The 27,752-nt window shown below is 41.2% G+C and overlaps 1 protein-coding gene and 1 long non-coding RNA gene across 2 annotated transcripts; both read right to left on the reverse strand.

Annotated features, from left to right (window-relative positions):
• Positions 1 to 2,638: 2,638 nt before the first annotated feature.
• LOC117189375 lies at positions 2,639 to 3,265 on the reverse strand. Its single transcript, XR_004473374.1, has 2 exons — positions 3,002 to 3,265; positions 2,639 to 2,940 (listed from the first exon to the last, which is right to left on the reverse strand). It is a non-coding gene; the product is annotated as an uncharacterized LOC117189375 (long non-coding RNA).
• Positions 3,266 to 17,241: 13,976 nt separating this feature from the next.
• LOC117189370 (DNA ligase 1-like) lies at positions 17,242 to 19,132 on the reverse strand. The gene is made up of 3 exons (XM_033394497.1): positions 18,917 to 19,132; positions 18,225 to 18,857; positions 17,242 to 17,692 (listed from the first exon to the last, which is right to left on the reverse strand). Exons 2-3 carry the CDS (start codon positions 18,791 to 18,793, stop codon positions 17,578 to 17,580), a joined length of 684 nt encoding a protein of 227 aa, XP_033250388.1. The 5' UTR covers positions 18,794 to 18,857; positions 18,917 to 19,132; the 3' UTR covers positions 17,242 to 17,577.
• Positions 19,133 to 27,752: the final 8,620 nt, after the last annotated feature.

Below are 27,752 nucleotides of genomic sequence, written 5' to 3' on the forward strand. Positions count from 1 at the left end.
AATACACCCGCTACGGACCTGCCATGTGTTTCCGCGCCTGAGCCCTGAGAAGAGGCTCCGAGCCGTCCTGAGAAACAAATACTGCGCCAACTGCCTGGCGCACCAGCACTCCGGGAAGGACTGCCTCAGTCCCTGGCGGGCTGTGCGGGGTGTGTGGCAAGAACCACCACACGCTACTCCACATCTCCGCGCCTCGCTGTCCAGCCCGCTCAGCCTCGCGAATACAGTCGACAGCTACATCGGCCCACGCCGGACGCCGCCCTCGTCGCCCAGCCCGTCCAGACCTGGCTGCACCGCCGCCATCTACGCCGGCTCACGCCGAACGCCGTCCTCGTCGGCCCGTCAGCCGACCGGTCGTAGGAACCGCGACCTCATCGTTTGCGAGTCCAGCGGCTCAAGCTGAGTGCCGTCCCCGTCACCCCGTGAACCGCCCCGTCGTAGGAACCCCGGCGCCCTCCGTAAGCTCCCTTCTACAACATAGGAGCCTCAATATCCTCCCGACGGCGCTGGTGGTCCTGGATACGGGCTCGAAGGATTTCGAGACGGGCGCGCTCATCGACCCATGCACGCCGGTGAGCTGCATTGACGACTCATTGGCCTCCGCCTTCAAGATACCCACTACGCGCGTCGGCAACGAGAAGGTGTGCACCGCGGTCATTCGTACCAAGACAGGCGCCTTCCGACTGGAAGCCATCCTGTAGGTCGAGCCCCGTTTGCGCATCCGCACGCCGATCCGACCTTTGAGCGGTACGATCCGGGCTCGATTTGACGATCTGAAGCTCGCAGATGCGCAATTCCATCGACCAGCCACCATCTCTCTGGTCTTAGGCGCCGACGTCTACCCGAAAGTGATCCAACCCGGGTTCCTGGCACGCGAGGACGGCCTTCCTGTGGCCCAGAGCACGGTGTTCGGATGGATCGTATCCGGCGCATGCACACAGCCATAGACACCGATTGGGCTTTGCATCCTGCAGGGGGGTGGGGGGGGGGGGGGGGGGGGGGGGGGGGGGGGGGGGGGGGGGGGGGGGGGGAGGATGTTCAGGCCAGCAGCAGACGATTGCCGCTCACTGTGCCAACTTCGTGCGCTCCGGTCTCAACTCGCTCTCGCGCGCTCGGAGGGGTGCTCGGGAGACTTTACGACCCACGATCCACCCGGCGCTCAAGCCATCATGGAGCATAGATCGTAAGGCCTAGTTTTAGTTACGTTTCCCACCCCGCTACAAGCTGTCGTCGTGCACATACGCGCACCTACAGTCCGCATACATATATACCGAAATACAAGGAACATATTTATTGAAACAACTCTGACTTCTTCTTTTGGATATTTTCCCACTCGTCGCTGTAAAGCCGCTCCGGTGATCCGCCCTCCTACAAACAATAACTATAAGGGTTGGTATTCCACAGTCTTGTTTGCCCTAGTGGATTATAGGTATGCAAATATCTTGCACAAAAATATGTATTTAGCAAGTTGGTTTAATGTCCTAAATTATTTAAATCCGATTCTTTTTAGATACAGATTTACATATGTAAATATCGGCTCTGCAGGAAGGTGCAATGACTCGATGATATACCAGAAGTCAAGCCTTGCAAAACATATCGAAGCATCGGCATTACTCCAAGAGAAAGCCAAGGAAATAAGCGGAGTAAACGTCCCTGTAATGCTTATCGGGGACTCGGCATTTAGGTTTTCTAAGAAGCTGATGAAACCTTACCCGTTTTCCACAGTCGTCTCTTTGGAACAGCGCACGTTTAACTACAACCTTTCCAAAGCTAGGCGAGTGGTGGAAAATGCATTTGGGCATTTAAAAGCCAGATTTCGAATAATCGGAAAAGGTCTTGATAGCCACCACAAAAATAATAGCGCCATAATAATGAGCTGTTGTATTTTACACAATATATTAAATTTGCACAACAGCGCGATTAATGAAAATTGGGATCTTGCAACAAATGAGCAGCGCGAACAGCCTGATACCAGCAACAGTTCTGCTGACTTTAATCAGACAGCAGAACAGATACGATCTGCAATCGCAAAACTTCTAATAAGTCGTTCTGGAATTTTGTTTGGGTGCTGATCAAGTCCTGCACTATCTTCTCCTGCTTAACGTCGTGCTCCTCCTTCTTTCTGTGGTGGTCCTTTTGTTGTTCGAGACGCTCCTGGGCGATCTCTGCCAGCCACGAAATGTCGGTCTTTTTCTTTTTCTTTGGCGGACGCCCAGACAAGGTGCTGGAGCTACAAGATCCGTCCAGGTCCATCTCAATAATATCCGAAAAGTACTCATCAGGATCTGCAATGAACACCTTAAATGAAATATATTTTTTTTAGCAATAAATTAATAAAACTTACCATGTGCTCTGCTCCATGTTGTTTGCACTCAAGATGCCAAATCAGCGAACTTCAGTTCAGCGCCCTGAATGTGACGGTCAACTGGCGGTAATCTGATATCTTGCATATGCCGCAAGATCAGCATTGTCGCTTATGCCAAGTCGGCTTACCGACTGTAGCTTTGTAGCTCTAAGTACATATATTTTGTAGCTTTGCATTCTTTGGCAATTAAATACTTTTGATTCAGCTTATGACCCAGCTTGCTGGTGGCTCCTAGTTTTAGTTCTGTTCTTATAACGAAAGCTAACGCTTGTTAATAAACCTTGCTCCGGCAACCAGCCGTAAACACTTTGAATTATTAATTATATACCACTGTACCACAAGGCCAGTGATAAGAGAGACAGTTATCTCTCCAACATAATCTTCATAAAGGATTCTATACCACGGAACCCGCACGAGGACCACCGCATCAAGCAGCTAAGGCTACTTAATTTACACATGTGAATTTTTGCGTGGTCCGCGCAAATCTTCAATTTTCTCCTTCCATATGTCAATCAGCAGGCTCTCAAGCGCGGCACTCCATTTCACCCTGCCTCCTGCTGTTGTTCTCTTGTTTGCTGCATTGTGTAATATTATATATTATAAACAATAAAAAACAAATATATCTATTCAACGTACCACTGGAGGAGTTTTCTGGCACTAAATCCATTTTATTAATAAGTTTTTCGAAAATTTGGTTGCTGTCCTTCCGAGCTGTTCTGTTGTTGTTTTTGTTTTTTGTTAATTTTGTCACAATCATTGTTTACGTTTTCGCAGTGAATACCATTTTTCCATTGTGAATGACAATTATTCAGAGTTGCATTTGAAAACCATCGGCTAACTATCGCATAGAAACGTGCGGTTTAGGAACATCCAAAATGGATGGTGGACTAACTGGGAAATTTTCGGAACGGCACAACCTTACGGACCATCCCCGAAATGGATGGTGGATGGTCGTCAGTGTGATTAGCCTATCACATATGTTACTAGGAACTACATGCATTTTGGCGAGAATGCGTTACCACTAAGCAGTCTGTTGATTCTTTTAGCGTCAATGGCTTTAAGCTTAGTTTTATTTAGGAACCACGGTTTGGATGATGTTGAGGGGAAAAGCGAGCAGTAACCTCGGTGCTTGATACTAGCAAACTCGGCGTATTCTCTCTCCCATTCTGCTTTTAAGATTCTGTGTATTTCGCACATAGCGTCTTTAAGGTTCCATTTAACCACTGTGTATTTTCCTCGTCTGTGGGCTTCTTTGGCTGCTGCGTCAACTGAAGTGTTCTGAGGGATGTTAGCGTGTCCGGGAATGTAGTGAACCTCTACAGTTCTTAGATGTGGATTTTGTTGGATCTTTTCTCTGATTTTGTAGGCGATAGAGTTATCCTGAATGTTCTTCGCCAGAATGAGGGCCCCGTTTCTGCTGTCTGTCAGGAGCGCGACACGAGGAAAATTGTACAAAATAGCATGGTCTAATGCCTTCTCGATAGCAAGGAGCTCGGCGGACAACGAGGAAAGGGTTTTGTGCGTGTAATAGCTATCTAAAAAACCTGTCCTATCGTGCAGGAAAGCGGCGCTGGAATGCCCATCTGCGACTGACCCATCCGTGTAATAGATTTCAAAACCACCCTTTGTCAGCTGATCCTTCTTTTCCCCGTGGAGCAGCATGATACCTGCCTGGTCTATAGCGTGCTTGTTGGGTGCAGAACCCTTGAAAAATTCGAAGTCGGAGCTAATTTTAGTGCAAAATGATGCTGTGTTCTCGAAAAAATCAACTCTATCTATTATGCTGCCAAACTCCCGATATGCCTTAGCGTAGCCCGTGTTTAAATCCCTATTTGCTGACACTGTTTCACTTGCTGAGAGATTAAATGCAAACACCTTAACCAACTCTTTCGCCGCCAGGAACCTCATCCTGTAGTCCGGGGGAAGTTCTCCTGCCATGTGATATATGATAGGAACAGGAATGCAGATTATCAGACCCAGCGACTTTCTGAGGTGATGGTTGCAGTGGGATTTGATTTTGGCCAAGGCAGATTTGGACAGGTTGCAGAATGATGAGCACGCGTACTCTATCCTACTTCTGACAAATGCCTTGTAAAATATAAGCCCTCTTTTGGGGCTGATACCATAGTGACACCCACTGAGTAATCTGAGAAACGCACAGTTTCTGTTCGATTCCGAGATGGCCAGATCAATGTGACCAGAGGCTGAGTTGTTTGCTGAGATAGTCCTGCCTAGGTATTTGATCTGCTCCACTTGTCTGATTTCAACTCCTTGATGCGAGATATTTAGCGCCGCTCTACGATTGTTGAAGTAAATCACTTTAGACTTCACCGGATTGAATGACAGGTTTAGCCTATTGCATTTTTCTTCGAACTTATCTATACTGTCTTCCAGCACACCTTTCGCAATGGATACGTCTTTATGAAAACAAACTATGAAAAAGTCATCAGCATACTGAAACAGTAAGCAGTTATGACTGTTAATATCATGTAGTTCGGCTGTGTAAAGGTTAAAAAGGGTTGGGCTGAGACATCTACCCTGGCTAACACCTCTGTTCACCTCTACCTCGCTTTTGCCCTTTATGAGAATTCGTCTGTTAAGGAAGCTGGAGATCCAAGCCGTGAGGCTTGTATTGAACCGCATATCGCTCATCCTGTGATCGAGTGTGTCCACTCTTACGCAGTCTAACGCTCTTTGTAAATCTAGGCAAGCTGCGACAACTCCTCGCCTTCAGCGCCAGAACTTTGTTGATAAGGTCGTTGATGCAAAGAGCCGTGGACCTGTTTCTCCTGAAGGCATAGGACCTGACCGGCAGCAGGTCACAGTTTGCTATGTGCTCGTCCAACTTCAACCTTATCAACCCCTCTATGGACTTAAACAGCGTGTTAATCAAACAAATCGGCCTATGGTTTTGGAAGGAAGTAGGGTCTGCATTCTTCTTGGGGATGGGTACCACTTTTATCCTGCGCCAGACTTCAGGGATGCCGCCACTCAGCCATACTTTATTTATAATTTCAAAAATGTCTTGTTTTTCCCACTTGGTAGCTTTTGAAGCATCCTGAACGAGATGCCATCAGGGCCTCTAGCCGAATTGGGGTTCCTGGTTTTTAGGAAGGCCAGGAATTCTTCCAGTTCCAGGGGTTCCGGGTCGTCTGGTCCTAACAAAGGGGCAGGAATTTTCTTAGGGGCCTACTGTTTGACGTGGATGGGGTTACTTTAACCATATTGAGAAAGTTTTTTGTCATCTTCGTTCGTCCATTTGTTCCCTACATTTTTGATTTGACCGTATTTTTTGATGTTCTTCACCCTGCTCCACATAGAGGGCGATGAGGAGACCTCTTCTATAAACTTGGAAAAGTTGCGCTTTATAAGATTTTTTACGTGATTTTGTAGATTTTTGTCAGCTTCTAAGGTTGCTCTGGCATCAGCCAATTTTTTGGTGATGTAGAATTTTTGCCTGCAAGCGTTTCTCACGCGAAAAAGTTTTTCCGTTTCCTCGTTCCACCATTTCTTAGCAACGTACTTGTTCTTGCTTGGGAATGTGACCGTGTTTTTTAAGGTCAGGGATGTCACTTTTTCATTGAGCTCCTCCAGATTTGAGAAATCACTTGCACCCAGAATCCGGGCTATTCTGTTGTGAAGGATCTTCTTGCCTTGGAGGGAGGCATTTAGGCCTTGCACTGCTAATACAATTGGGAAGTGGTTGCTGTTCGTAATTTTTGTTTTGAGGACTTGCCAGTTAATAGTTCCATTTCTGTAGTTCGAAAAAGAAAGGTCAAGAACGGAGAATTGAGATGGGCTCCTGGAGAAGGTTGGCGAACCGTCGTTTAGGCAGATAAATCCGGCCTCCCGGGTGGAATTCTCAATGCTGCGACCCTTGCGATCACAGATCGGACTTCCCCAGATAGAAGACCTAGCGTTGAAGTCCCCGCCCACTATTGAGGGTATGTCAAGCGAAGCCGCGAATTCGAAAAACTTTTTTGTGCCCGATTTAAACTGTGAAACTGTTGTTGATGGCGGTGCATATATGCTAAAAATATTGAAATTGCTCTTGAGGTTTAATGTTTTTATTCCTAAAATTTCCAAGTCGTTCTCTATTTTTAAAATGCTGAATTGAATGTTTTTCCTGACGTAGATGCCAACCCCGCCGTAGTCGTCCTCTCTGGGCCTGCAGAAAAAGTTATAGTCTAAAATGCTGCAGTCCGCGTTGTTCAACACCCAAATCTCTGAGAGGATGGCAATATCTATTGCGTTCTTGTCTAGGAACATTGAGAGGAACTGTTTGTTGTTGTTGTGTGTCAGACTTTGAATATTTAGCTGAAGAATCTTCATTGTTGGATGTTTTGAGAACCAACTGCCATCCCTTGGGCAATCTGACGCCTATCTAGTTCTGCGTTGGAAGCATTGACAAATTCTCTAATTTCCTTAATAAATTTATTCGCTAAGGAATCCCCTTTAATGATGTTGTTTGGATCAATCAGGAACGCTGTGAGTTTGGCTCCTAGTGCGTTTAGCTTATCCTGGGCCAGAGAAGATGCCACGGATGAAGATCTAACAAATTTCTCGCTCATTTGGACGCAGTCTGAGTTTATTGAGTTCTTCCACTCTGCCATGTTGGCTGCTGCCTTGGCCGCCTCTGCGTTCCGGGCGGCATGTCAGTTAACGTACCCAATTCTATTGAGCTCTTATACGAGTTGTAAACAATCTTTGGCTTTCCAAAACGAAAACAATTTCAATCTTGGGCCTCCGCCTAATTGATTTCTAAGATGTACAATCTCAAGGGCTCCCGCCGCAATCCCAATCTTTGACACTCGCCTAAATGGAAAACCAATGTTTGCCCACACCCGGCTTCTCATAAACAATCTCACTCCCGGCTTTCTGCAGATCCTGCACTTTAGGCATTTTACAGTTCTCTCTTTGGATGACGAAATCCAATGCTCGGGATGGCTAAATCAATTGAAATGTTTATAGAAAAACTATTCCCGAAAGGGATCAACGATGCAAAGATCAGAAAGTTCAAGTCAGTCTTGATCCAGAAGCGACACCGCAAAGTCGAGCTAAAAATTAAGATCGCGCAAACCCTTTGCCCGGAATCCTTTGTGACCCTCTACTTAAATCTATATCAGTGAAGTTAGAAGTAAAATAAAAACTTTTTAAAAACACAATCCGCTACCGCAGTTATTTAATTGGCGCCCAACGTGGGGCGACGTTGTATAAAAAGCACCGAATAATAAAAGTGTTGCGTCGTGCCGAAACCCGAAGGACATAGATATAAGATAAAAAAAAGTGAGATAAAAAGGAAACAAACCGGAGCTTATGGTGTGCAAAAATAAATACAATATACAATACAAATACAAATACAAATACAATACAAAATACAAATAAATACAAAAGCTAATCAAGACAATTCAAAAATACAAAAAAACCAACAAAACCAAAGTTTTTAAACAAAGCCAACCAAACCAAAATACAAAGAAAGTGAAACTATCAGCTAAACCAAAGAAGGAAGACCCCCAGAAGACCCAGTTAAACAAAGAAATTTAAGAAGGAAGACCCGTTCGAAGACCTGTCAGCCAAATCAAGAAGGAAGACCCGTTCGAAGATCTGTCAGCCAAACTAAGAAGGACGACCCCTACCGGATAGTTCGTGAGCAAAAGTTGTATTAATAAATATATAAGTTCAATTAGGTCCGGACGGACGGAGGGACGGACGGACGGACAGACGGACGGACGGACGGACGGACGGACGGACGGACGGACGGACGGACGAACGGACAGACAGGGCTCAAACAACCCGCAACGCTTTGTTCGATCCGTACCTAATCTACCGCTTAAAACGAATAACCGAAAGCCCGAAATGTTTGCTCCGCGCGACAATGCAGATCACTGGCTAAGCATCAAATCCGAATATAGCGACAGTCGAGATAATCCGAACTATTGGATATCTGGCCACGGCAACCGACACCACGATGACTTGGACCACTGGCAGCATCAGGCACAAAACGCATCCGTATTCTGGCAATTGGTCAACGATGCTGTTCAGACTTCGTTCCTTGTCCGCTGGCCCGAAATATGGCCCAAATAAATCTAAAATCTGTTTTATTATACGTATCACTTTTTAAATTTTTCTCTTGCAACACGAAGTACGAGTATGTGTGTACATCAGCAATTGGGACTAGTTCCTCCTTGTCTGTAACGTTAACAACAATCTTTAACCGTGGAAATAAGCTAATATATATTTTTCAACTATTGATGCTGATCAAGAATATATATACTTTATGGGGTCGGAAACGATTCCTTCTGGACGTTACACACATCCACTTTTACCACAAATCTAATATACCCCAATACTCATTTTGAGTATCGGGTATAAAAATTAGAGACAATGCCTTACGCATTTTTGTCACTGGCCTAAACGGCGGCATCGCAGAAATCCTATTTTCATTGAATCCCCCAGATTTACCGAATGCCTTGGCAAAGGTACAGGAATTGCAATCAAATAACATTCGGGCCCAATTTGCCTACCAATTCAGTGGCCCCAGAAATTCAGGGAATAATAACTACAATACATTAGGATTCAACCAACGACAACCAAGGACTAATAGTTCACCATTCGACCAAAAAAAGGATCTTCAGAGGAATAACATGTCATGGGGACAACCCTATTTCTTGGGTAATAGACAACAAAATCAGGTCCCAGAACCAATGGATGTAGACGAATCGATACAAATCAAGAACCGACAGAACAGCAATCAATTCAGGGGAAATAATAATAATAGAAATTATCGGGAGAATACTAACGGTTATTATAGGAGAAATAATAACAATTATAACCAAGCTCAGCATTTTAGGGCAAACGTAGTACCGAATAATCAGTCTAACGAAAATCAGGCGCAGAAACGAAAGCCAAACGAAATGTCGGAACAACCGGCTAATAAAGCAATGCGGATAAATAACATTGAGGAGGACCATTTTTTAGATCAGCCCCCGAAGTAGGTCTGCCCTACTTAAAAAGAGTAGATAAAAAAATAAACAGAGAATTAAAAGTTTTGATAGATACGGGAGCAACTTCATGTTATATAAAAAATGGAATTTACGAAAATAAAAAAGAATTATCAATTTATAAGAAAGTTGCTACAGTGAATGGGTTTTCAATAATTAAATATTTCCATAATATAACTATTTTCAACACAAAACAAGTGTTTTATGAAATAGATGGAATGGAGGCAGATTTACTAATAGGATTTAACCTATTAAAGAAAATCGGAGCTGTTATTGATACAGGAAAGGGGACTTTAAGTTATAAAGACAATGAGGAGAAACTAATATATGACGAGGTCCTTTCTTTAAACAAATTAACCCTTATAGAAGGAAAAACCATCCTTCCGTTGAAGGAATATATAATAAAAAAATATTTTGAAGAAGAAAAAGAAATGAAAAGTGATTCAGTAAAGGTAGAAGGAAGTTTATATAGCTTGGGATCAAAAAATTCTGAGCACGCCGACGAAGAATTATCCGTCAATAGTTTGGGATTCAAATATCCTGAACCCGCCGTCGTTGAATTATCCGACATCCAAAGTTTTAATAGTTTGGGATTAAAATATCCTGAGCACGCCGTCGTAGAATTATCCGACACTAAAAGTTCGAATAGTTTGGGATTAAAGAATCCTGAACACGCCGTCGTTGAATTATCCGACAATGAACAATTTAAAAGTTTGGGATGCAAAAATCCTGAACGCGCCGTCGTAGAAATATCCGACATTCAAAATTATGCAAATTCTGAATTGAAACGAGGGGGAACGTTGTGAGTTGCTGCGTACACCGCAACTCTACAGTTATACCCGATACTAAGTCAGTATGGCTCTCCTCCGGCAGAAGCCGCTAATATTGAACGACACGACAAAGAGTGCGTGCGAGAGAGACAGAAAATCAGTCTGAGCGTGACGTCGGGCGCTGCGTGGCCACTGCAAATTGATTTCTTGCTTTTAGCTACAAAAATAATCCGATCTGATCCAGATTCAGCAATCTGATAGATATAGTCATTATCTATGATTCTGCGTTTTTAGTTTTCTCGAATGTGCAATATTGTGGATGCAACAGATTTTCGTCCTTTGTGGGGGCGGAAGGGGTGGGGCGAAATTCTGAGATATACGTTTTATAGTGAGATCTAACAGAAGTGCGGATACCAAATTTGGTTACTCTAGCCTTAATAGTCTCTGAGATTTGTGGATGCCCCAGATTTTCGTCCTTTGCGGGGGCGGAAGGGGGTGTGGCGAAATTTGAACACGAAACGGTCAAGGTCCGATATCACAGGAGTGTGGATACCAAATTTGGTTGTTCTTGCTCTTATAGGTTCTGAGATCCTTGAACTCATATTTTGCAATTGGCAAAGCCGACCGTGAAACCTGTGTGTTAGAGAGAGACAGAGCGAGAAAGAATGAAATTGTTTTCTTGATTCTGGCTATAATAATTATACGATCTGGTTGAGATCTTACACTCTAGAACATATAGTCATCCTCTACGATTCTGCGTTTTTGGTTTTATCGTATCTTTAAAAATGTGGATGCCACAGATTTTCGTCCTTTGTGAGGGCGGAAGTGGGCGGGGCGAAGTTTTGAAATATTTTTGTAGCAGTGACATATCACAGAAGTCTGGATACAAAACATCGTTGCTCTAGCTCTTATAGTCTTTGAGCACTAGGCGCTGAAGGGACGGACGGACGGACGGACGGACGGACGGACGGACGGACAGACGGACAGACAGACAGGGCTCAATCGACTCGGCTATTGATGCTGATCAAGAATATATATACTTTATGGGGTCGGAAACGATTCCTTCTGGACGTTACACACATCCACTTTTACCACAAATCTAATATACCCCAATACTCATTTTGAGTATCGGGTATAAAAAATGAAATTGTATAACACAATAACCTACAAAGAGGACAATTTAGAAAATCTCAGAGAGAAAATGGTATCTATCATCGAAGAAGACCATGCCAATATAAATTTACAGTTACCGTTCAGAACGGATATGAAAGGAGAGATTAACACTGAACATGATAGACCGGTATATGGCAAGCAGTATCCATACGCTTATTCGGTTAACGATTTCGTTAATAACGAAATAAGTAAAATGTTAGATGAAGGTGTAATCAGACCTAGTAAAAGCCCATATAATTCACCGGTAATAGTAGTACCAAAGAAGGGAGTAAATGAGGACGGAACTCCTAAACATAGATTAGTAATAGACTTTAAGAAACCTAATGAAAACACCGTACCGGATAGATACCCTATGCAAGATCCTTCAGTAATCCTTGCCAATTTAGGTAAGGCAAAGTATTTCTCGGCCATTGATTTAGAGTCAGGTTTCTATCAGATTTTAATGAGGGAATCAGATATTGAAAAAACATCTTTTTCCATAAATAACGGCAAATATGAATTTCTAAGAATGCCTATGGGATTGACGAACGATCCCAGAATTTTCCAAAGGGCAATGGACGATATACTTAGAGAACAAGTTGGGAAAACTTGTCACGTCTATATGGACGATATAATAATATTTTCAAAAACTATAGAACAACATTATAAAGATCTAATTCATATAATACAGATATTGCAAAACGCTAACATGAAAATTTCCCTAGAAAAGTCTAAATTCTTTCAATTGGAAACCAAATTTCTGGGATACATTGTTTCCCAAAATATCATTAAAACAGATCCAGACAAAATCTCCACAATACAAAACTATCCAATTCCTAAAAATATCAGAGAGCTACGTAGCTTCTTAGGACTAACAGGGTATTACAGAAAATTTGTCCGAAATTATGCTACAATTGCCAAACCATTAACAAAATATCTCAGTGGAGTAAATGGGAAAGTTTCACGAAGGGCATCCAAGAAAACATTAATACAGCTGGATGAACCAGCAATGGGAGCATTTAAAAATTTAAAGGACAGTTTAATAGCACATATTGAATTAGTACAACCAGATTACAATAAAAAATTCACATTAACCACAGATGCATCGGACATAGCAATAGGTGCAGTTTTGTCGCAAGATGGGAATCCCATAACATTTATTTCTAAAACTTTAAGTAAAACCGAGCAGTTATATGCTACTAATAACGAGGGGGAACGTTGTGAGTTGCTGCGGAGACCGCAACTCTACAGTTATACCCGATACTAAGTCAGTATGGCTCTTCTCCGGCAGACGCCGCTAATATTAAACGACACGACAAGGAGTGCGTGCGAGAGAGACAGAAAATCAGTCTGAGCGTGACGTCGGGCGCTGCGTAGCCAGTGCAAATTGATTTGTTCCTTTTGGCTATAAAAATGATCTGATCTGATCCAGATTCAGCAATCTGATAGATATGGTCATTATCTATGATTCTGCGTTTTTAGTTTTCTCGAATGTGCAATATTGTGGATGCAACAGATTTTCGTCCTTTGTGGGGGCGGAAGGGGGTGGGGCGAAATTCTGAGATATACGTTTTATAGTGAGATCTAACAGAAGTGCGGATACCAAATTTGGTTACTGTAGCCTTAATAGTCTCTGAGATTTGTGGATGCCCCAGATTTTCGTCCTTTGCGGGGGCGGAAGGGGGTGTTTCGAAATTTGGACAGAAAACGGTCAAGGTCGGATATCACAGGAGTGTGGATACCAAATTTGGTTGCTCTGGCTCTTATAGGTTCTGAGATCCTTGAACTCATATTTTGCAATTGACAAAACCGACCATGAAACCTGTGTGTTAGAGAGAGACAGAGCGAGAAAGAATGAAATTGTTTTCTTAATTCTGGCTATAATAATTATACGATCTGGTTGAGATCTTACACTCTAGAACATATAGTCATCCTCTACGATTCTGCGTTTTTGGTTTTATCGTATCTTTAAAAATGTGGATGCCACAGATTTTCGTCCTTTGTGAGGGCGGAAGTGGGCGGGGCGAAGTTTTGAAATATTTTTGTAGCAGTGACATATCACAGAAGTCTGGATCCAAAACATCGTTGCTCTAGATCTTATAGTCTTTGAGCACTAGGCGCTGAAGGGGACGGACGGACGGACGGACGGACGGACGGACGGACGGACGGACGGACGGACGGACGGACAGACGGACAGACAGACAGGGCTCAATCGACTCGGCTATTGATGCTGATCAAGAATATCTATACTTTATGGGGTCGGAAACGATTCCTTCTGGACGTTACACACATCCACTTTTACCACAAATCTAATATACCCCAATACTCATTTTGAGTATCGGGTATAAAAAGGAATTATTAGCTATTGTATGGGCATTAAAAAATTTGCGAAATTATTTATACGGAGTGAGTGGAATTGAAATACATACAGATCACCAACATTTGTCCTTTGCAATGTCGCAAAAAAATCCAAATGTTGAAATGAAACGTTGGTATTCCTATATAGAAAGTTTCACACCAAAAATCATTTATAAGCCAGGCTCAACTAACGTAGTAGCGGACGCTTTATCTCGGATTAAAATAAATCATATGACAGATAGTGATGTGGACCAGACAGAATCAGAATCAGACATAAATACTCAGCATTCAGCAGAGAGTAGTTTTGAAAACGTCATTCAAGAGACTAGCAAGTCTCTAAGCCAATTTAAACAGCAGCTACTATTAGCGCAAGGGAGATTCACAGTTCATGAGTTAGTAAGAGTTTATGAAAATACCCGACATATTATTGAATTTGATACGGTAGACAATCTGCTAATAATTTTAAAAGAATTTATTCAGCCTCACTTAACCACAGGAATACACTGCACTTTAGAAGATTTATACCTTATCCAAAATAAGCTAAAGGAAAACTTCATAAATAAATTTCTCTTCACGAGAAAGTTCCTCCAAGATGTAGTAAATTCAGAAGATAAAGCTATAATTATAGAAGAAACACATTGCAGAGCCCATAGAGGACTAGACGAAAATTACAAGCAAATAACTAAGCTGTATTATTGGCCAAACCTGCACAAAAAATTAAAAGAATATATAAAAAATTGAGATCTGTAACAAAAACAAATATCACAGACACCCTGTAAAAATTCCAATTGGGGAAGCTCCCATTCCAGCAAAAGAAGGAGATCAATTACACTTAGACATATACTATGCCCAAAACCTAACATTCATAACTTGTATAGATTCTTATTCCAAATACTTGGTGGTCAAGGAAATTCAAAGTAAATTAAACATTGAAAATAAGGTAATGGAAATTTTGCAACACTTTCCGTTAGCAACATCTTTAATGACTGACAACGAACCAAGCTTTACTTCAGCACAATTTAGATCATTCATACAAAGAAGTAACTTAACTATTTATTATGCTGATCCCAGACACAGCACCTCAAATGGTCAGGTAGAAAGGGTACATTCCACACTAACAGAAATAGCGCGGTGCATCAAGGATGAACTAAATCTAACAGATTATTCAGAAATAATAATAAGGGCGGCACTGAAATATAACCTGACGATACATTCAACGACCAATCAAATGCCATATGACATATTGCATAACAAAATAGAACACAAGCATAATCCAATATTACTTAAGGAAGCTCAGACCAAAATGCTTAAGCTACATAACAAAGATAGAAGAGAAAAAGATTATAAAATAGGAGAAGTAGTTTATGAAAAGAAATTCGGGGAAAGAAATAAACTTCAATCCCGATACAAAAAGCAGGTAGTCAAGGAAAATCGACCGAATAAAATTATAATCAACAATAGAAACAGAATTATACATAAAGATAACATCAAATATTAAATATTTTTTTTCCAGAAAATGTATGCGAATATACTAATACTGACTTTTGTTATATTGACGACTTCGGAAGTAATTGACTATACGCATAGTGACTATCTATTGCTCAAAGACGACAGAGACGTTTACACTTATGAAACATACGCTGAACTTTTCCATATTACTAATTTGAGTTTTTATAGAGAGATAATTGATAAAGAATCCAAATATGTCAACAAAGCAATTAATTCAGACGATGAGTGGGAAATATCAATGGACTTAAGTCTATTAAAATTAATGATTTCAGAATTAGTTCCAAAACGGAATGAAAGGGGAATAAATGAATTAGGTACCATTTGGAAATGGATAGCAGGCAGCCCTGATCATGACGACTTTTTGAAAATACAAAATAAAGTAAATGAATTTACTGAAAATAATAATAAACAATTTGTAATAAATTTCAAATTTTTCAAAGAAATTGAATTGCTATCAAATTCATTAAAAAATGTCATCTTCAATGAAGAAACGATACTGAGAAAGCATCGTTTAAAATTAATAACTTTTGACCTACTAAATTTAGTTGATACCATAACCCTCTTAAAAGTAAACATTTTCAATACAAAAATTTTAAATAAAAACGAAATAGAGGACATTTATAAGCATGAAAAACATCCTGTTGAACTGTCTGATCTGCTGGACATTGCAAAGGTTAAAATAATTCGAAATACTGATTTAATAATCATTTACATAAAATATCCTCAAATTAAAGATATTTGCAATTTTTACCATGCAAGAGCCATCTCACAAAATGATGGAATGTTAGTTATAAGTGAAAAAGTTTGTGAATGTAAGGAGAAATACTATTTAATGAATAATTTTAAAAGTGAAACTTTTAACAATTACGCACAAATAAATTTAAAGAAGACCTGTTTCACCAATTTATTTAATGGCTTTAAAGCCAACTGCACTAAAAAAAAGGAAAAAAACAAAGAAATAGACATCATTCAGGATGGTGCCATATTAGTTTCAGGCAAAAATATCGTAGACAATACTACTTTGTTAGGATCGTATCTCCTTATATTCAACAACACAATTGTAATAAATAATATAACCCACATAAATGATAAGGGTAAAATTCTAAGATATATATCGCATCATAGATATAGCGATTTTGAATTAGTTGATTATATACAATCGAATGATAAGCAATTTTCTTTTGATAATGTTAATATTTTAAATCCCCTTATAACATTAGGTAATACGGCCTTACCATTAACAACATTATTCTTAATCATTTTGATATTGATAATGTTATTTTACTTCGGCTATAAATTAACCAAATTTGTACTTATTAAATCAATAATAATACCGTCAGAAGAAATAGTGGAAAGCAACATTCAAATACTGTCAGAAGAAATTAGAGCTCTATCAGAACTTCAAAATGTATCGGGTCGAAACATTTAAGAATGGGGGGAGTTAACGTACCCAATTCTATTGAGCTCTTATACGAGTTGTAAACAATCTTTGGCTTTCCAAAACAAAAACAATTTCACTCACTCCGCCTAATTGATTTCTAAGATGTACAATCTCAAGGGCTCCCGCCGCAATACCAATCTTTGACACTCGCCTAAATGGAAAACCAATGTTTGCCCAAACCCGGCTTATCATAAACAATCTCACTCCCGGCTTTCTGCAGATCCTGCACTTTAGGCATTTTACAGTTCTCTCTTTGGATGACGAAATCCAATACTCGGGATGGCGAAATCAATTGAAATGTTTATAGAAAAACTATTCCCGAAAGGGATCAACGATGCAAAGATCAGAAAGTTCAAGTCAGTCTTGATCCAGAAGCGACACCGCAAAGTCGAGCTAAAAATTAAGATCGCGCAAACCCTTTGCCCGGAATCCTTTGTGACCCTCTACTTAAATCTATATCAGTGAAGTTAGAAGTAAAATAAAAACTTTTTAAAAACACAATCCGCTACCGCAGTTATTTAATTTGCTTGTTGTCGTGTTCGTGGACATGTTTGTCGACACGTTCGTCGACAAGTTTGGTTTCTTGCACAGCAGTTTAGAAGCCAAAAGCTGCGGAGCCGTTTTTGCCGCCATCTTTACTCCTACCCGCATGGCGGATTTAGCTTCTCCTTCCCTTTTTTTCAGCGTTTCCATGCGAATTTTAACTCCCGTCGCCTTCTCCGTGGCCATCCTTGTCTTTCCTATGCTTGCCATGCTTCTCAGGGTCCAGACGGAGTTCCAAGAGCCGTTTTAAGAGTTATTCCGGAACGCCATGCAGTAAATTCCAGGTTTTTCGACTTAATTGATGAAGCTTTGGGAATTTCTTCGCGCCGTCTTCGTAGGCGTGTGAGGCACCCCCAGAAGCTTCGGAAAATGTCTTTTTGATTAAAACTATCAGCGAACGTCTTGAAATATGTTAATTTTTTCCTTCCGCAAACAATTTTAGGTACGCGCCATACCAGTGTTGAACAACGTTTTTTTCGGGCAACGCTCTTGGAGCTCCTTGATGTCATACTTCAATATTGCAGGAATAATAATGTCGTAGTTGGGGCATTGGCTAGAAAATACGTATTTTAATATGTAGATACTGATAACTCGTGTACCTACTAGTGTTGTGTTGCTCATGAGTGAGTGAACAAAAAAGAGTTGTTCACTTAAGTGAGCAACTGAACATGTTCCTTCCAAGCTGTTCTTTTTTGTTCACTTGTTCTTTTTTGCTCACTTGTTCTTTGTTGTTCACTTGTTCATTTTTGCTCACTTGTTCTCTACTCACTTTTTGCGCAATTTTGCTCCTCAAAGGGCATTTTGCATTCTGTCAGTTGCTCATATTTGCTTTTACTTCACACTTATTGTATTACCGGCAAAACTGTTTATTCTTTTGAAAATTCAGTATGTCGCTAATTCAAAGTATATTCGATACTTCGAAAGTATAGTGAAATAGTAAAAACTGAGCAATCTAAGTGAGCAATGAGCAACTGAGCAATCAGGTGAACAAGTGAGCAATATGAGTGAGTTGACTCACATACTAAAAAAGAACAAGTGAACATGTTCCCTAAAATGAGCAATGTTTACCCAACACTAGTATCTACCTATATGCTGTTTTCAGCAATAACGTAGTCTCCGTTATTTCATCTTTGTAAACGTCGACTATTTTGCTGACCTTGCAGTCGTTAATGTGATTTTTCTTCACCAAAGCAATTGCAAGAGCAGTGAGAAGTCTTTGCTCTGCGATGCCAATGCGCAACTTGCCCATCAGGGAGCGTATAAAGAAACGAGCCTCAGATGATCGACAGGCCACAAAGACATCATAGACGAGAGTCATCTTGGACTGACCAGATATCTTGGCTATTTCTCTTAGCTTGTTGAATACTCCTCTGATGTTCAGTGGAGCAGGCTGAAACATCATGCGTTGCGAACCGCGCGACTGCTCGGCGACAATGCCCAGGTCGCCGGTTAAGTGCGTTTGAGACTTGATGTGTGCCAAGTTACGGCCCGTCGCCTTGCAGATGGCCTTCATTAACGTTGTCTCAGCCACACCAAGTTCCAGCCCCTCGTAAGCGGGGGCCAGCTGGTTAATACTGAGATAAACACTGGGCAGCAAGTCATTTGGGCTAACTAACATAACCGAGGAAAAAAAAATGCTTAACGTATCAATCATCTTGAGGCGGCCTTTGGTCTCCTCTATCACTTGAAACGTTCGAGCTAACGCCAAATACGGTGTCCTAAAAAAGGTTATTTCATTAAATTAAAGCTATGTTATTCTGAGAATGGATATACTTACACCGCTTTGGCCTTCCAGTATGCGTGCTCCAGAGGATGATACGCTTCGTTTGAAGGATCGTAGTTTTCCACTTCCTCTTAGTTATCTTTTGATGTGGAGTTCAGTCCAATTGTTGTTACTTTCCGTTCAACTTTGCTTGTCGGCTCCTCCTTGATTTCCATAGCTTCCATTGTGCTCGGATTTGGATCAATACGCTTTGCTTCAATCTTAGCATCAGACGTCTTATCTTCACGCTTGATTTTTGGTTCATTTTCAGCCAAATCAATCTCCGACTTAATTCTATACGACAAATTGTTAAAACACTTGAGTTGCATTGTCTTAAATAAAATCCATTTTTGGTCTTACTCCGAAACTGCTCTGGCTTTGCCAGGGCTCTCCGGCACATCGGAATTTTGCTTAAAATAGGAAAACCAAAATATGGATTAGGCAATGCAGTAGAATGAGTAAAAACTATTGAACAATATTTACGTTATGGACTGTTGCATGTTGATGCACTTTTAATACAAATACAAAATGCACTTAGCAGCTATTGTGTGTTCCCGCCAGTTTCCAATAGAGGTGGAGTATTATCGATGGCACTATCGATAGTTCTCTTACATATTCCTCGTTTTTGATATTCCGTCGAATAATTCTGGCTAACTAAAACCCTTAGTTCTGCCCACATAATTTTATCCAATTTGTAAACTTTTAATAGCACGGTTTTATTATATGTTCTTCTTTCTTGATCGTCGTATTCGAATGAATGTGTGTTGGCATATCGATACTTGTCGAGGAAAAGTATCGATATATCGAGTACATTGGTATTTCTTATAATACTATCGATGAGTAAATCTTAAACTAATATTCAAATCTTATAAACTAATATTCATATCTTACATTCGGGCAACCTGACTACAGATCGCCCACGATCTACACACTAAGGCATACAGTTGGTCAAACATTTCTTATTCGGTATTGTCTTACTTAACATACTATTTCATCGATTAACAACATGAGACCATGGTTTTATCCTTACACTCTACCCAGGGTTTAAGCCTTGCTGGTTCTAGTATACTTCGGAATGGCATATGCGTCAACTGACAGTCCTCAATGTCGACAACCTCATAACGATCATTATCCAATACTCTATTGATCCTGTACGGTCCTCGATACTTTGGTGCGAACTCCTTATTGATCCCCGGTGTTGTGTCCACATGCCGGACTGCTACATAGTCACCAGGTTCATACTTTAATGGGGCTCTATGTTTATGGGCATACATCTTCTCATTTCTTTTCTGCGACAACCGTATGTTCTCATTTGCTATTTCTCTTATAGTTTCCAACTCTCTAAGTTCTGACGCTAACTTCTCCTCTAGGTATTCGGTTAATTCATCTACAACGGGTCCTTTCTGGGGTATTCCAAATAACAATGTGCTAGGTGTCTTTTTCGTACTGCTGTTAACGGAGTTATTAATGGCGTGCTCTACCTTGCTCGTCAACCTATACCAATCGGCTTGCTCAAGGGGCTCTGACAGTTTTCCTAACATAGGAGTAAGAACACGATTCACCCGCTCCACTTGGCCATTCGCCTGCGGTGCACCTGTAGCTACCTTAATGTGCTCTATCCCTCTCTCCTGCAGAAAACTAGAGAACTCTAACGAGGTGAAACAGGTCCCACGATCTGATATTATCCTAGTAGGGCGACTATAGAAATCCAAATATTTACTTAAGGCATCCTTCGCTTCCCGCGTGCTGGTACTATTAGCCGGGAACAATTTGACAAACTTAGTGAATGCATCTATTACCACAAGGAGGTGTTTTCGCTTAGAACTAATACTCGGCAACGGACCCAAATGATCAGCATGTAGGGTATGAAAAGGAACACACGACTTTGGGATACTATGGAGCGTTCTGTTATGAATTGTTTTAGGCATCGAGTGTAGTATACACGGTAGACAGTTTCTGATGAACCTTGCCACTTTACTTCTCATTGACGGAAACCAGTAGGTCCTCAAAAGGTCACTCACGCACTTCTCTGCGGCCAGATGTCCTAGTTTTTCGTGTGACCGCCTTATCAACTGCTCTTCCATACACATTGGTACATAGAAACATAGTTTGTTTTCACAACTCCTCTTGTAAACAATACCATCTATCATTTCAAAATCTAATTCAATTCCATCCTCTAGCATTTTTCGAATCCTAACTACTTCCTTGTCTCGCATCTGTTCTGTTTGCAATATCAAATCAACATCTTCTGGCGTTGCACCTACTACCCCAACTATCAATGATTTTAGTAATCTTTCCTCCTGAAACTCTAACTTGTCCCTCTCTACTGTATCCTCAACACATTTTTTCTCTTTATCTGAATTCCTATTACTAATGTACTTTACTCCCCCCACCACATCGTTAACGCTTCTTCTACATTGGCTCAAATCTCTAATTTCAATCTTCGATCCATCCTCTACCCTATATTCACTATTCTCTATATGGCTCCAGGTCTGTGCATAATGGAGTAATCATAGTTCTCTAACTCTAGGGACCACCGTGCTATCTTAGGACTAATTGACTTTCTGGTTAACGTCTGTACTAACGAATTACAATCCGTGATTATTTTGAAGGACCTATGCTCCAAATATGCTCTAAAACGCCTCAATGCATAAATTATAGCCAATGTCTCTAGTTCGAACCTATGATAACGTGATTCTCTTTCTGTTGTTTTGCCGGAATAATAGGACACAGGGTGCATCTTCCCATCATCTTGTCTTTGCATCAGTATTGCGCCATAACCGTATGAACTTGCGTCTGTATGTAATTCCGTTTCTCTATTTGGGCTAAAAATGGCTAATACCGGAGGATTTGCCAACGCATTCTTAAGAGTTTCAAACGTCTTCACCTGTTCTCTATTCATGGGAAACGGACCACCTTCTTTTATCAACTGCACCAAGGGCTTAGCTGTCGTCGCAAATGACAACATGAAACGTCGAAAATACGAAAAGAATCCCAAGCATGAGTGCAGTGCTTTTACATTTTGAGGGACTGGGTATTTTTTCAAGGCCTCAATATGGGAATCACTAGGAACTATTCCGTTTTGATTAACTTTATACCCCAGGAAACCGATGTTTCGATTGTCAAACCTACACTTTTTTAGATTTATCTCTAAATTTTGCTCGCTAAACCGAATGCATAGTCTTTTTAATATATCCATGTGTTCTTCAACTATTTTAGTCGCTACTAATATATCATCCATGTACACTACAATGCTTTTGTTCCTAATAAAGTCTCTAAAGGGCTCCGAAATAAATCTCTGAAAAATAGCGGATCCATTTTTTAACCCAAAGGGCATTCTCAAGTACTCATACTGTCCTTGCGGTGTCACAAACGATGTATACGGAACTGATTTTTCTTCTACGCCTATTTGATGATACCCACTTTTCAAATCTATAATGGAAAAACAGCACTTGTTTTCTAAAAACTCAAGACAGTCCTCAATAAGGGGCAATGGGAAATTATCTTTAACAATTCGTTTGTTCAGACCACGGTAATCGACACACATTCGAAGTTCTCCTGATTTTTTTTTACTAGGACCAACGGGGAAGCATAAGGAGACTCACTATGACGGACTACTTTCTTTTCTAACAGATCATCTACTATTTCAGCTACTTTCTCTCTCTCATGGTAGGATAAACGACGCGGAGTACAATGAAATGGTGTTGTTTCTGTTACACGAATCTGCATCTGATACTTTGGTGGTGCTTTAAAGTCAAATTCTTTGTGTAAATAGTATGTCTTAATAACTTCCCTACACTTTTCTGCAAGAGTGGGGCCAAATTCGAAACCTACGTTAATATGTTCCTCTTCATCAATCTCTACCGCCGCACAAAAGTTACTGAATTCGTCGCCTTGATTCATATTCTCGATGGCCATTTTGTCATTCCTTGAGTTTTCTTGTGTCTGATTTTTAATGGATTAGAACGTTTGATTAGCTCGCTTCTTTCTGATTGATTACCATCTAACTTATCATATAGTCTTATGTTAATATTATTTTTACGTTCGGTGAATAAAGACGCGCAGGTTAAACTAATAGCATTTCGCTTTAACGAGCTTAATGGTGTGTGTTGCTTCGCATTGATATTTTTCTTATGAACTAATTTTACTTCAATAACTTTAAGGGCATCGCGTCCCAACAATACCGCCAAAGGCAGCATGTTATCATCTACGATGTTTAATAAAACGATATATTTCTTTGTGCAAAATTCAATATGGCACTTAAATTTTCCCCATATGGGAATTGGTTGTCCTCCTAGTCCATAGTATTTCCTAACTTCATTATAGGCTTCAACTATTGCCGACTTCGGTATCAAAGACTTATGAATAAAACTTACAGGGCTACCTGTATCAAATAGACTATAAATACTGACGCCTCTTTGTTCACCAAACGGAAGTCATAAAGTGATTAACTGGACAGCCGCTAAATCGTCGTTTTTTTTTTCTCCTGGTCGCTCCTCATCTTGAACTGCAACTACCCTAGTGGCCATCTTTCACTTCGGTCACTGCGAATTGCTACGACGCCAGGAGCTCTTCTGACCTTATCATAGGTGACCATCTCGCTAATATCCAGCATTTGGACTCGGATACACCATGGAAATTCATAATGTCCTCAAAGTTACTTATCCAACTGGTTAAAGCCTGGTCGTCATCTCCAGAAAATGGACGCATCAACGCCTCATTGTGTGTCAAGTCGATGCAATCTCTCGGCGTTTCCAACTCCATAAAGAGGCTATGGAGTTGGAAACGCCGAGATATGCTCCGTTTTCAATATGCTTAATTTGAGATCAGCTAAGCGCTTGCGAGAAACGTACAATTGTTCCAACTGCTGCAAACGGCGCGATTCTTCTTCGTATTCATCTGATCGCATGGTCAATTTCGAACAAGCGTTGTCTTGTCGCGGCATGAATGCTTCTCGAGTCTTCTGCACATTTTCACCATATTCTTCTGGCGCCGCTTTTACTGCGTGTTGTGCACTACGGTTGTCTCTATCTATCTCGCGCTCAACCGGGACTGCAAAAATGTCTGCCTGCATAGTCTCGTCTGCGCTTGGCGCCGTATTTCCTAGCTCATGCGTGTCTTCCATGATTTTTTTCACTGCTGTACGTAATTGGTGTATGTTGGCATCTTGATCAAAATATACGTTTTGCCTACGCAATATGTCGCTAAGTTCACTTTTGGTTTTCGCTCTTATGTCTGCATTGTTCATCGCAGAGTTTTTTTTTTTTTTTGGGCAAACCCCACACCTAATATTCAAATCTTATAAACTAATATTCATATCTTACAAATTAATAAATCTATTTTCTAGTTGACTGAGCTATTAATACTTGACTTTGATTGTTTTTGCCTCAATTTTGGTTCCTCAACTTAGCCCTCTTAAGCCCCCGCTATTTAAAGAGATCAAATACTAACGAGTGCAAATTCTTCTTGTAGATGCTTGCCACCTTCTATCTGAACTTAAAAAAAAAGCACAAAATCTTTCACCTAAACTGCGCTAAGATTATTAGATTTGCATTATTTTCGGTGGAAAATTGAAACACCCCCTTGGTCTACAATGGGCTAATCGTACTCCGTTAAGAATTGGAAACAATATTTTCGATTTTGATATTCCGTCGAATATTACTAGCTAGACAGAGCCGTGCCCATATAATTTTAGGCCATTGATGAGTAAATTTTCTACTAGATTAAGGGGGAGGGCCGTGCCGGGACTCAAACCCGCTCTCTGTTTCTATTTCCCCAGGTACTTTGAATGACTTTTTTAAAAATTAGATACTATCGATAGTATCGATTTTTTAAATCGTTCCATTCAAAACTATCGGCTTTTTGTCTTCAAGGTATATTTAGCAAATGGGTGGACTTTACCTTGCACTCGCTGCATTTTCCGGTCCGTTTTGCCTGTCGTCCATACCCCATTTTTCCATCCACTAGTAACGAGTAACACAAGATTTATTCGCTGGCCGACGTCAATTTCCCCCCTTTTTCTTGATTGTGGAAACTGCTAAAGTTATAATTTGATTGGAGAGGTTGTTCAACACTGGTATGGCGCGTACCTAAAATTGTTTGCGGAAGGACAAAATTAACATATTTCAAGACGTTCGCTGATAGTTTTAATCAAAAAGACATTTTCCGAAGCTGCTGGGGGTGCCTCACACGCCTACGAAGACGGCGCGAAGAAATTCCCAAAGCTTCATCAATTAAGTCGAAAAACCTGGAATTTACTGCATGGCGTTCCGGAATAACTCTTAAAACGGCTCTTGGAACTCCGTCTGGACCCTGAGAAGCATGGCAAGCATAGGAAAGACAAGGATGGCCACGGAGAAGGCGACGGGAGTTAAAATTCGCATGGAAACGCTGAAAAAAAGGGAAGGAGACGCTAAATCCGCCATGCGGGTAGGAGTAAAGATGGCGGCAAAAACGGCTCCGCAGCTGTGTCGACAAACATGTCCACGAACACGACAACAAGCATGACGTCAAACATTTCTACGACGAAAGAGAGAGAGAAGACTGACGCGGTTTGTGTGGCTTCCGTGAGTACGAAAAACGGAAGTAACCGCAAAATCATCGTTAACAAGTATTATGAGGGGCATAAAGGCCCATACATTGTTTGTATCGACAAAATGAGTGCGAATAATGCCATAATTGCTATAAACCAGTTTGATCTATCCGATCTACTGCTGAAACAGGGCATTAGCGATATCGAGGAGGTTGCTAGAATGGGCTATGGCAGGTGCAAGATTGTGTGCGGGTCTGCGGAGTGTGCAAACGGGCTAGTGGAAAACAGTGTTTTCGCTGCTCAAGGGTACTCAACCCGAATCTTTAGGCACTTCGTCCAAGAAGCAGGGTTAATTTTTGGGATCCCCGGGCACTACTCGGAGGAACAGCTAGCGGAGCTTGTAACCTCGGATATCCCAATTGAGGAGATAGTTCGGATTACGCGAAGGGATAGAGCATCGGGGGAACGTGTACCTACTGGCAGGGTGAAACTCTGGTTCAGAGGAGAGCAGTTACCAACCAAAATCAATTTTCTATATTCTAAAGTAGAAGTGAAACCTTTTGTTCAGCTTATTCAATGTTTTAGGTGTTTTAGGTTTGGCCATCTGGCGCAACATTGCAAGAGTGGAGCGAAATGTTTTAAATGCGGACAAGATCACAGAAAAGATATTATCTGCTCAGGGCTGGTCTGTGCTAACTGCAAGGGGGAACATGCTGCCACCCACCCGCAGTGTGAGGCCAGGATAAAAGCGTACGCCATTCAAAAGTGCATGACACTGGAAAACCTAACTAGAGCTGAGGTCAAGGCTAGATATCCGATCCTTTTTGATAGAACTTCCCCCAACCTAAGGGATCAAGGGGAATTTCCTAGACCCAGTTGGCAATCTAACCGCTCCCCTGAATTCTTAAATAACAGCTTAGAGTCCGCCAGGGAAATTCATTCTGTCACCTCTTTCGCGGAAGTGACCAAATCCAATAGGGTTGCCGCCCGGAACGCAGAGGCGGCCAAGGCAGCAGCCAACATGGCAGAGTGGAAGAACTCAATAAACTCAGACTACGTCCAAATGAGCGAGAAATTTGTGAGATCTTCATCCGTGGCATCTTCTCTGGCCCAGGATAAGCTAAACGCACTAGGAGCCAAACTCACAGCGTTCCTGATTGATCCAAACAACATCATTAAAGGGGATTCTTTAGCGAATAAATTTATTAAGGAAATTAGAGAATTTTTCAATGCTTCCAACGCAGAACTAGATAGGCGTCAGATTGCCCGAGGGATGGCAGTTGGTTCTCAAAACATCCAACAATGAAGATTCTTCAGCTAAATATTCAAAGTCTGACACACAACAACAACAAACAGCTCCTCTCAATGTTCTTAGACAAGAACGCAATAGATATTGCCATCCTCTCAGAGATTTGGGTGTTGAACAACGCGGACTGCAGCATTTTAGACTATAACTTTTTCTGCAGGCCCAGAGAGGACGGCTACGGCGGGGTTGGCATCTACGTCAGGAAAAACATTCAATTCAGCATTTTAAAAATAGAGAACGACTTGGAAATTTTAGGAATAAAAACATTAAACCTCAAGAGCAATTTCAATATTTTTAGCATATATGCACCGCCATCAACAACAGTTTCACAGTTTAAATCGGGCACAAAAAAGTTTTTCGAATTCGCGGCTTCGCTTGACATACCCTCAATAGTGGGCGGGGACTTCAACGCTAGGTCTTCTATCTGGGGAAGTCCGATCTGTGATCGCAAGGGTCGCAGCATTGAGAATTCCACCCGGGAGGCCGGATTTATCTGCCTAAGCGACGGTTCGCCAACCTTCTCCAGGAGCCCATCTCAATTCTCCGTTCTTGACCTTTCTTTTTCGAACTACAGAAATGGAACTATTAACTGGCAAGTCCTCAAAACAAAAATTACGAACAGCAACCACTTCCCAATTGTATTATCAGTGCAAGGCCTAAATGCCCCCCTCCAAGGCAAGAAGATCCTTCACAACAGAATAGCCCGGATTCTGGGTGCAAGTGATTTCTCAAATCTGGAGGAGCTCAATGAAAAAGCGAAATCCCTGACCTTAAAAAACACGGTCACATTCCCAAGCAAGAACAAGTACGTTGCTAAGAAATGGTGGAACGAGGAAACGGAAAAACTTTTTCGTGTGAGAAACGCTTGCAGGCAAAAATGCTACTTCACCAAAAAATTGGCTGATGCCAGAGCAACCTTAGAAGCTGACAAAAATCTACAAAATCAAGTAAAAAATCTTAGAAAGCGCACCTTTTCCAAGTTTATAGAAGAGGTCTCCTCATCGCCCTCTATG

Source organism: Drosophila miranda (assembly GCF_003369915.1).
Source record: "Drosophila miranda strain MSH22 chromosome Y unlocalized genomic scaffold, D.miranda_PacBio2.1 Contig_Y1_pilon, whole genome shotgun sequence".
Classification (NCBI taxonomy): Eukaryota; Metazoa; Arthropoda; class Insecta; order Diptera; family Drosophilidae; genus Drosophila; species Drosophila miranda.

What these genes read in the sequence shown, in the direction of transcription:
- LOC117189370 (XM_033394497.1), bottom strand. Translation starts at nt 18,793, where the DNA reads ATGATTGATACGTTAAGCATTTTTTTTTCCTCGGTTATGTTAGTTAGC. An exon ending in TTGCTGAAAACAGCATATAG is followed by an intron (nt 17,693 to 18,224) that starts GTAGATACTAGT and finishes CGTATTTTCTAG; the next exon opens with CCAATGCCCCAACTACGACA.